This window comes from Galleria mellonella, unplaced genomic scaffold, assembly GCF_026898425.1.
Source record: "Galleria mellonella isolate WM207_F2 unplaced genomic scaffold, CSIRO_AGI_GalMel_v1 utg184, whole genome shotgun sequence".
Classification (NCBI taxonomy): Eukaryota; Metazoa; Arthropoda; class Insecta; order Lepidoptera; family Pyralidae; genus Galleria; species Galleria mellonella.
Genome location: NW_026442025.1, coordinates 5,004,708 through 5,016,747, shown reverse-complemented (window position 1 = coordinate 5,016,747; position 12,040 = coordinate 5,004,708). Strand labels below are relative to the sequence as shown.

Sequence of the window (12,040 nt, the reverse complement as noted above, 5' to 3'; positions counted from 1 at the left end):
ATACTAATATCTGTATATTAGTTATTAAAGTGCAAAATATATATATATATATATATATATATATATATATATATATATATATATATATATATATATATATAAACAATGAGATAAAGTGTGTGTTTTATAGTGTGTTACTATAATTGTCACATATTTTTCACCACATCTGCCCTTCATATGCTTTCTGTTTTTACCCAATGGTTAGCTGGTAGAGAATGTCATATGGCATTAAGCTCGCCATTTGTAGAAAGTTTTATTGTGCAATAAAGAATAAAATAAATAAATAAACAATTTGGCAATGAAGTGAACCTCATTTTAAGTTTAAGTATGTTTTATAAATATCATCCAATTCATAGCAATAAAAACAAAAATTAAAATATAACCTCAAAGTAAAATCGTGTTCATGACAACAGTATTGATATTTGTATCGATTTAAAAGGTATATAACTTAAGTATAATAAATTGAATATAATAATTTAATCCACCGATATGGCAACACATGACAGGTACCAAGGGCATAGTATACTTTATGACTTTATGACCTACATCTATACCATTTTCCATAATGGAAAATGGATGGGGCGTCAAATTGTTTGTCATTTGTTCATGAAATAAATAATAGTTATTGGCTAAAACCAATTGTTAAGAAATTTCATTAAAAGTATTTCATAATCGAATACCGATTATTATTGTATTGAAAAATTTACATAAAATATTCGGAATATTTTTCAAGGTCTAGCTTAAAATCTCCTATACTAAAGAGTAAAAATATTCCTACTTTTAAAATTTATACGAAGTAATAGAATAAAAAGCTATAATATCTTCAATGTTAATGCGAGATTAGCTCTTATAGGATAATCAGAGAGAACCATGGTTAACGAACAATTCGATTATTTGTTACATCCAGTAAATTTATAATCATAATACAAAGTAGACAAGCCACGAGTAGGTGTGGTTCGCCCTTGGTACAGCTGTTTATGTGAAAGATAACAATAAATATTCTGAAAATAGATACAATGAAAGTCACTACAAAATAACAATGCCTACATTGATGTCAAACATCATTTTTATCTAGTGTAAAATCTGTCTGTATATTATTATTATTAATTATCATGCAAATACATACAGAAAAACACCCTATCAGGTTGATTTCCACGCGGTTCCCCCTAGAACCCATCGTGGTTAATTCTAGTGGAATTCGTCACGTTAGGCTGACAGACCTACTTTCGTCTTCATCTATTATCGTATACCGTATACCGATAGCGCTGACGGGGTTACCATTATCACCCATTAAAAATAACCTCTTGGACTCGTGTGTGTGGCACTTATTATTTCGCTCTCAAATAATAAGTATTGATATTACATATATATATATATATATATATATATATATATATATATATATATATACCTATATAAATCTGTCAATGATATCTGTATATACAATTTATTTTTTCATAAACGGCAGCTATTCTGTTACTTGAATACTGGCTTGGTATATTAGATTTAAAATGTCATTTACACAAACATGTATATTTTGCTTTGTAAATAAAAAAAAATACGACTGTTTAGTCCAAAATGAACTATTTAAAAAAAATGTAGCCAATATTACTCGGGATGATATCAGGATTCTAACAATACTCCATAGATAGAAATTTGTCCAGATATTTAGAAGATATGGTGATATAAAGATACTCATATACATGAATTCCGAAAACGTTACATTTCTGTTTAGGATAGTCGTGTAAAAAAGACTTTCTCTGGCAGGTTTAACTTTTTTCAATAAAACTGAATAAAGATTTAAACAAACGAATAATTGGCATGTAAATAAAATAGTGTGCTGGGATCCAAAAGCAATGATAATCTTTCTACAATTATACCAATATCATAAATTTTGAGGTCCGCATAATATGATTTAACCATATATTTTTTTATACAACTTAGAATGGCAAACAATCTGACGGCCCACCTGATGGAAAGTGGTAACCGTCGCCTATAGACATGAGCAGTACCATGGACATAACAGAGTATACTGTTTCGCCCATGATACCCCCCATGCGTTGCCATTCCTGAGGACTCTGGTGTTATTCCTCCGTACCCAGTAAATTCACGCCATATCCCATCCTTCAAACCGAAACACAGCCATGAGGTATTGAGGGGTTTTCTCAGTGGTTGCCAGGTCTGACAGGCGGATTAGCATTCACTTTTTACAAGATCCATGGGAAAGGAAGGGGTGGTCTATTCTATGCTGGAACAACACGGTTAAGTACTGTACTTAAGTACATTCAGTTTATACCGGAAAAATTACTTAATCCTAGTAATCCAAACATATCCGATGGCTAGTTAACAAGTTTGCACGACCGCGCCCTAATGAATATTACAACGACCCGTATGTAGGATTATTTATTGAGAATGAATTGCGCCGGTCATAATAGGAGCATAGTTTTAATTAATGTATCAGACAATTTATCATAGGTATCGTGAGTTACATTAAAAGTTATATTATGTAAGTTTGTAATAAGTATAAAAGTATACTATACGTATGTAAGTATACACGCTCATTTGTGTGTGTGCGTTTATAAATGTATGTGATCATATGTGCATGTGTGCGTGCGTGCGTGCGTGCTTGCGTGCCTGCGTGCGTGCGTGTGTGTATAATATCGATTTTGGTGATATTTTTAATCAAAGATTTATGTTGTATACATATTATATTATGTTGTATACATGTTAATCTTGCACATAAACAATAGAACTTAATTTCATAAATCTGAATAATTTAATGATTAAAATTATTATTATTATATTCATAATTATCAATAATAATTAATAATTGTTATTGACGATTGTTTTGGTAATATGATTAAAATATTTAGAATTCAAATTTCAATTTCAAATATTTTGAACTATATTGTTTTTATTTATTTTATCAAATAAATTTATAGGCAAAATTGTAATTAATAAATATTATATTAAAAATGAATATTTTATAACCGCTATTTAGGATACAGGTAATATATTTAAACCAGAATAATGTAACACCAGCTAAAGGTGAAGGCTAATGAATATTGCAAGTGGTGCATGCAGAATTATTCATTCGGGTGAATTACAGCGTTGGTAATAGCATGCTAATGTATGCGCCACCGCCGATAGCCTATCGCGCCGCATATCCGAACAAGTTTTTGCTTAATAATGTATTTCAAAAATTTTGTTTATTTTTTTTATAATAAAGTTAAAAGATAACTGAAAACTTTAGACAGACGAAGATAGATATTTAAAAACTACTTTTAAATTAATATGTTTTAAATCTAGATTTTTACGTATACAGTGGACAGTTAAAGGCTGATATGATGGTGAAGCCTATAAATAGACCATAATATGTTAACCCGTATCCTCGTAGTACAAAAACGTAAGCTAGACTATTGTAAACCGCTTATCGTGTTTTAGCGAAGGATTAATGCGAGAGGCTGTTGCTATGTAAATTTGGCCATTACCGTTGGCCGCGGTAATGTATGTTTATAGCGCAAATAATTAGTTTTTTTTTAATAGGTATTTACTTTTTAAAATTGAATTTGACAATTATTGAAATCTATTTTTATTTATTACTGGTACCGGAGAAACAAATAGTGCATATTTATTTATTTTTATACAATAAAAATACACAATTAATCTATTAAATATAAATTAAGCTTTTTGTAATTTATTAAAAAATATATTTTAATAATCGTTTTAAGTATTTATTACTAACACTGCAGAAACTAATATTACAAATTATTTAAACACATTTATTATTAAATACACTTATTTTTTATTTAACAGAAATTTACATGTGACTAGCTTTTACCGACGACTTCGTACGCGTGATTGGGATTTATGTATTTACTGAAATAGTTGTGTATGTCCTTCTAAAACCTATATAGTATGTGTGTACCAAATTTTATAGTGATTGGTTAAGCCGATAAGATGTTTAGTGGTAACAAATAAACTCACTCAATTTATCGTATATTATATTCAGTCTATACCTTATGTTTATCAAACTGTATGTCCCTCAACCAAGGGTCGAATAATAGTTTCTCTGGTTCCACATTGACGGGACTCTGTCGTCTGCCTTTGTTGCACATGCTCCACTGTGGGTTGATGAGACCCCAGAATCCAGGACCTGGTTAAAAACAAATTTATATTAGGTATTGAAAAAATATATGAATATATGTTTGGACATATCCGTATTATAACACATTTTATGTTAAAAGGTATGCCATATGGTAGCAATAAATAAATGTAAAGAAAGTTACAAATTTCTCAAATGCCAGATATTAAATCATCAAATTAATGTAAAACTAACTTTGTCTACTAAACCGGGATATGTAGACTGACGCCCTTGTTTCTGGAAACACAAGGCCTATTTTTTATTTTACTATAATTTAATAATTAAAACGTAGCTGCAATCAAAAGATAAATCCTGTTATGTTGATGCAGTAAAGTGTTAAATAAATAAATAAATTATTACTATTCAGTCATACAGTACAATAAATACTTCAAATAATCATCATCATCATCATCATAATGCCTGCCCCAGTTTTGCCAATAGTTGCTACGCTTGGCAGGCTGCTTGGCAAACGCAGCTACGCTTTTAGAGATGTTTTAAGAGAGACACTGTACCCCATCCCTATTAAGGTCCTTTAGTTGCCTCCTACGACACCCACGGGAATAAAAGGGGTGGCCTGTTCTATGCCGGGACCACGTAAATATGTAATAATGATATCGCAAATATATGTAAAATGTTGACATTAGCAATTTTCTATTGATATATTACGGACGTAAATCACTTCATTATTCCAATTCACCAACCGTGAAATTCACAAGAAATATCCATTGGGTTATAACTAAAAGTAATAGTTTAAAATGACGATTCATAACTGCGTAACGGGTCGGTTCATAATGCGTATTCAACCCTAATATAACTAGGTCCGCGATATCGAATTCAATAGGAATTTGGGACACCGCAAAATTCGGCCATCACGGTGCGTTGAATCGTGCCTAATGGGACACTGGGGTGACCAAGCCGAGACACTGTCGAAGATCATTACCGGGATCGTTGATGTCATATCATTTTTAGGGTTCTGTACGGTTCAATTTTTTTTAAACTGCCATTTAGTTTTAAAAGTGCCTCGGAACAGTTATCACGTTGCTTTGTCTCCATAAATTTCACTCATAATGGTAGATTGAATTTTTTTATGCATCTTTGAATGGCAAACAAGCTGACAGCCCACCTGGTGGAAAGTGGTAACCGTCGCCGTAACATGAGCAGTATCATGGATATAACCGAGTATACTGTTTCGCCCATGATACTTCCTATGTGTTGCCATTCCTGAGGACTTAGGTGTTGTTTCTCTATACCCTGTAAATTGACTGGCATTTCCCACTATTCAAACCGAAATAGAGCTATGCAAACACAACTGCTTCACGGTAGAAACACGAAGAGGACAGAGGTGCCTAAGCAAACGACTTTTGTACAGTCTCCCTCTAGTAATAATTCTGATTTGTTGTAATGGGACACTGGGGCAGCAGTATCCGCGAAAAAATCAAAGTAACCAACATATCCCAAAGAATAAGTAAGCTGAAGTGGCGATGGGGAAAAAAGGTTCTTGAATGGTAACACCGTACGTGCTAACGCAGTATAGGACGAATACCCATAGATGGAGTGACGACCTCAATAGATGAAGGTGGCTCAGGACTGTTCCCTATGGCAGTCTATGGGAGAGGCCTATGTCCAGCAGTGTACAGTTAATGGTTGAGCTTATGATGAATGAGACAATAGGGTGGCCAAATCGAAACATTACTAAAGATAATTATTTAGAAGGATCGTTTTTTAGGGTACCGTATAGATTAAATGCCATAACGATATTATATAATGATACAAGGAAACTCCTTTCTATCTTTAGATTTAATAACGGCCTTGGGATAGTAGACATGTTATTTTGTCGTCGTTATAATTGGCCATCATGGTATGTTGCGTCGTAGCTAATTGGACACTGGGTTAACCAAACTGACATTTGGTATTCCATACATTCTGTCTACCAAAATGGGAGACAGTCGTGACAGACATGTATGTAAGAGCGTATATAAGGAGAGAAACATAATCAAATGATAACCAATGTGTAAGAACGGAGTCACATCGTAGAATTTATATGGTACCTAATGTTTTATTTCTTGTCGTGCAGTCGAAAATTAAAACGTAAATTATGGACCAATAAAAAGGATGCAAATACTTAAAACCTATATTTAAACTTGTCATAGAGTTGTTTATTGCTTTTCTTAATGTTGTAGTTTTAAATTTTAAATATGGAATGCGCATGCAAAAGGAATTAGCATAATAGCCGTATTTACAATCAAGATAATATGTAAATATTGATAAGTGATTAATACATAGGCCTCATTAATATTACATCCAACAATTATTGTGCGAAATATATGTAACCAAAATAATTTGCAAATGTTTTTATTTAAACATTATATTAATTTATACGGAAATTAATAAATCGTCGTATGTGTCCTGGCATAGAAAGGGCCACCCCTTCCTTTCCCGTGGGTGTCGTAAAAGGGGACTAAGGGAGGGCGAGGGCAGCAGCGTCTGTCTTACAACATCTCTAAAAGCCTAACTGCGGTTGCCAATCCGCCTGCCAAGTGTGGCAACTACTGGCAAAACTCCCCTTATGGGGCTTATATTCAGCAGTGAACAGTTAATGGCTGAAATAATAAAAAAAATACGTAAATTAATGGTACCGCCATAAGAATAAATAAGTACTGCTTTATTACCTTTTGATGGAAATAGTAGTCATAAAATTTGGTATATAAATAGTATTTGGGATAGAGAAGGATATAATATGAAGGAAGGCTTTTTATCCCGGTCAATCAATAAATCCCATTTACACGGACGAAGTTGCGAGTGAAAATTAGTAACCCATAAAGTTATTCAAAGTAAAGGTACATTCACACTTGAAGAGTAAATGTCGGGGAAATTGGGGTCGAGCGTTACTATCTAATATAATGATACGGGTGACTGCGCGACATCATTAAGATACTATCACTGATCATTACCCGGGTGCCATTACACGGATATGGGACTATTTGCCCCAGATTTTTCTATGTACATATTAGCGCGGTTTATTTAATATCGGCATTTGGAGAGGTGATTTCATTTTATTATTATGGGATTGCGGAATCTTTAATTCCGCAAAATAAAATTGGCCATTATTATTTCAGTCATTGTCCGCTGCTGAATAGAAGCTTCTTAAATTTTCCTTCTCTCTTTCTTGTTTATTTTTTTTTTAACGCAATTCAGAATAGCAAACAAGCTGACTGCCCACCTGATGGAATATGGTAACCGTCGCCTATAGACATGAACAGAACCTACCAGTAATAATTGTATATAGTTTTATATTTCAGTTAATAAATAAACAATTCACATCTTCATATTAATTTTAAAATTTATTTTTCAATGAAATGTTATTAAAAAAATAAAGTCATGTGTCGCCGTATAGTCTCGGCAGCGAATAGGCCACCCGTTCCTTTCGTGTGGGTGTCGTAAAAGTAGATTAAGAGAGAGCGAGGGATGGGCAGTAGCGTCTCTCTTAAAACATCTCCAAAACCTAATTGCGGTTGCCAACCCGCTTGCCAAGCGTGGCAGCTACTGGCAAAACTGCACAAGGGGAACGCTTATGTTCAGCAGTAAACCAGTTAATGGCTGATATGATAAGGATGCTGAAAACATATTGAAATATTAAAACATTTAAACCTTCGCGTTGTTAATATATATATTTTAAATACACTGTCCTGTTGTGGTTACAACGTGATGAAATCCAAGTCCAAACGTCAGCAATAAAAATCATGTATTTACGTACTATTCACCTGCAAATTTTCATTTCATTCTGTTAAGTCCCGATAGTGTATTTAAAAATATTAATTTATTTATTTTACACTTTATTGCACCAAGTAAAAAGAGAAATAACAAATATAGTAAATATTAATGAGTAGTGATACAAAAGGCGGCCTTATCGCTAAGCAATCTCTTCCAGACAACCTTTGGGTAGAGGACATTGAGAAAATGATAAAGGGTAGGTGGCGCACTATTATATAAATATTTATATAATTATTTAATTAATTATATACGTATTTAAATAATTATATAATTATTGTGTGATTGAAAAGTTTATTTATTTATTCATTAGTAAAAATATGTGTACAAGGTGGACTTAATGCCAAAAGCATTATCTCTCCCAGTCAACCATAGAGAAGTGTTAAAGTTAAATGTTAAAATTTTAAAGTTCAAATCTTTTTCTTCCGTTTCCAATTTATTTATTTTGTGATACAAATCCAAAGACATTAATTGATAATTTGAATAGTGAAATATTTACCTGATATTCCATCGTACGTCCACCATTCTTCCCAGCTGCCAGATATATCTGAAAAATTGTACATACTATTAAAAATATGTATTATATATGTATACCTCTTCAATATAGTATATATACCTTTTCAATATAGTATACAGAATATAGTATTCAGCAGTGGATGGATAATGGCTGAGATGATGACGATGGTGATGATGATATATATATATATATATATATATATATATATATAGTATGCAATAGTGATATGTAGATGAATTTATTAATAAATTTTATACTTATTTTAAATAAAACAAATTTGAACTAAGAAAATAGTGAGGGGATTTTCTGACAGTAAAATTGATTCGATAATAAAAAAGTACAAAACAAATAAATTTGTTATAATAATTAAGATTTTGCTCTGAAAAAGCTTTACTTGTATCGTAACATCAAAAAAAATAATAACTAGCGATTCATCCTGACTTCATACGGGTAGATAAAATTTTCGAAAATAAATTTATAAATGTATTTAAAAGTGTATCAACATGACTATTTGTTTGTAGTAATTAAATAAATAAAGTAAAATAGTATATGTTACTCGCAAATAAAATAGCTTTCTATAGGAGAAAGAATTTTTAAAATCGGTTGAGTAGTTTTTGAGTTTATTCATTACAAACAAGCATACAAACCTTTCCTCTTTATAATATAAGTATAGATAGTGACTGAGATCAACAAGATTCCATTCATCGCAAAAATAATAATTACCAAAATCAATTCAGATCACTACAAACGAGTAAATACAAATAAATTGTTAACCCTCCTTTTTTAAAGTCGATTAAAAATCCGACTATTACGGACGTTTATGTGCGCCGACTAGCATTTTGCATCCGGAGTGCGGTGAGTTAATTTCTAAGCAATTTAAAATTATATACCCTCGAAAAAAAATAGAATAGCTCCCTATAAGTTTCGTTTAGCGATCGCATGAGAAAGAATAAAACATTGGATGTTGTCATCTCGTTCTATTTCATGAACTTGCTAGTGATAACGATTATATCAATTATTATTATTCGTTTGTCTAGGAATCTCCTATATAGGTGTATAGGGGATAGAGTAAATAAATTTATTACATATGCATTTAAGGCGAGACTGCTTCTTATATCTTCTACCGCCCGGATAACGGATTAACTGAAGAACTGTTCAATATGATGCTTATAGTCACTTTTCACTATTGCACTTCTCGCCACTGGCAAGGAATCCGTCCTTAGAACACCTTACATCTTAGAACCATTGGTCACGCACAGTGCGATTTCAGAGGTACTTCCTCCCTCGAATACTCAAGTTATAGAATGGTCTTCCTGCCGAGGCTTTCTCTAGAGGCTACAGCATGAAGTTCTTCAGAAAAGCGTATTAAGGTTTCTTAAGGGTTGGCAACGCGTGCGTGACGTCTGGTGTTACTGGCGTCCATAGGCTATGATAGGTCCGTTTATCATCAGACGGGCCGTATGCTTGTTTGCTGCTTTAGTAGTATTAAAAAAATGATATAATCATACAAATTAATGTATGTGTACCTTTGACTGAGACGCATAGGAGTGTTAGTATGAAGATCGAACATTGGTGCATAGTGAGGAGACGAAGTCACGCCGGAGACCGCATCTGGTACGCCGCCACTGGAACAAGCGGAATTGATCGTGAGACATAGGATATTAAATATATAAAAATTATTATTACAATATATATATATATTCTGACGATTTTAGAACAGTTATTAGAGGTATTTGTCGAATTTCGAAAAAAGGTTTTCAATTCGATGCCATTTTTTTTTTCGTTTATTACCTTAATAACTCCGCCAGTTATAAACCGATTTGAAAAATTCATTCTTTATATGAAAGGGTTATATTTAGTAATTTAGTTCTTAAATTTTTACACCATTAAAGCCCACTTTTTTGTGGACCACAATTTGAAATTTTGAAATGAGCCCGACCAAGAATCGAATTCGAGACTTCATACAAAATTACAACTATGTCATGAAGGTATAAAAAAAACCACATAAACAATAAACAAAATTTACTTATTAGCTAGTTTTCTCTAATGGTAAGTAAATAGGTAAAATGTATATAAAATACTTATGGAGATACCAGACTTGCATAAGTCACTAACAATATAAAACCAAATCGCATGCTCAACGACGATTAGCACTGCATATTTGTCTTATGCTAAGGCCGGCATCGGTTAATTACAGCGCCACTAAACCGCTTGAAGCTTTCAGCCGGGTGGACTACACTTTTACGATAGTACATACTAGGAGCACATGAGTAAATATTTTAGTTCTAGTGCTAACTAGATAATATCATCGTTAGTTTTACTCAAATCAATATATAAGTATATATAAGTACTACGTACTCACAAATATTTTGATTTAGTCTCAGTCGGTAGCTTTAAATGTATTGAAGAATTTTTAATACCATTTATTTATTTACAATATTACACACTATTAAACTAATATATTATAGAGAGTAAAAATGTTATTTTTTTGTCTGTTTGTTTGTAATGGATAAATTAAAAAATTAGATACTCTATCGAATTTAAAAATTCTTTCAGCTCTAGAAGGCTTTATTATCAGCGAATAAGATAGGTTGTTATTATCAAAAACACGTATAAAGCTGGTGCGAGTCGCTAGTTAGAAATATAAAAAAAATATTTTGACACTATGATTGTAACATAAATAATATGAATAATATATATGAATAATTAATATTTAGTTACAGATGTCATGTTCATTTACTAATTATATAGTTATAATTGTATATTATGTTTTACATGCAAACCTTACAGATGCTTCTCCTTTCAGGTTCTCAAAGTTGTCTAGAAGAGATCTCTTTTAGAGATAAGTCCGCCCGTTTAAAATTTTTATAATAATCTAATATCAATATTAAAAGTGAATTTACAAAAGTATGTAAATAATTAAATTGTAATCCACAAAACTAACTTCAATTGTAATAAAAGTAATTTTAATTTAAATACTAAACTACTAAACGAATTTAAATAAAAATTCCGTGGAACTAATTTATACATATACCTTTCAGATAAAAAAAGAATCATCCAAATCAGTTTTACAAGTGACGGAGTTATGAAGTAATAAACATAAAAAAGATGTAACCGAATTAAGAACCTTCATCTATTTGAAGTCGGAGAAATCAAAGAATAATCGAGTTTTTTTCAACTTCTCCTACGTTTTATTTCATTGCATGAAAATCTCTTAAAAATAATAAAAATAAGAAAGTATTTAATCTATTAAAGTGCACAGACTTACACCGAGATAGATGTAGTTCGCACGATTTCTATCGGAACGCTAGGTAAGATCCCGTAACTAAATAAACCACTGTTATCTCAGCTAAGGAGGGTATTTAAAAAAGACAACCACCAAAGGAAATTACCGGTTTATCTCTACACCGAGTCGACCGAGATAAAAGTAATGCCGGCCAAATTACACTACGCCCCGATCCTTAATTATCATTGGAGACAATGAGTACGATCTTTATCGGATAGATAGGTACTTGTGTGTGTAATTCTTAGATTATAAAGTATATTCGAGCAGATTGGAAGTGTATAAGAAAAAAATGAATTAACATATAAGTTAGAGTGAGATAGATAAG

At 31.9% G+C, this 12,040-nt stretch overlaps 1 protein-coding gene across 2 annotated transcripts in view; it reads right to left on the bottom strand.

Annotated features, from left to right (window-relative positions):
- LOC113512112 (carbonic anhydrase-related protein 10) overlaps positions 1 to 12,040 on the bottom strand; it is an 85,957-nt gene that overhangs the window by 20,898 nt on the left and 53,019 nt on the right. For both annotated transcript variants that reach the window (XM_031909179.2, XM_026895893.3), the window contains exons 2-4: positions 9,956 to 10,054; positions 8,412 to 8,459; positions 4,020 to 4,156 (exon numbers count right to left, since the gene is read on the bottom strand). In XM_031909179.2, coding sequence (XP_031765039.1) covers positions 4,020 to 4,156; positions 8,412 to 8,459; positions 9,956 to 10,007 — 237 coding nt within the window. In that variant the 5' untranslated portion in view covers positions 10,008 to 10,054. The remainder of the gene's footprint in view (positions 1 to 4,019; positions 4,157 to 8,411; positions 8,460 to 9,955; positions 10,055 to 12,040) is intronic.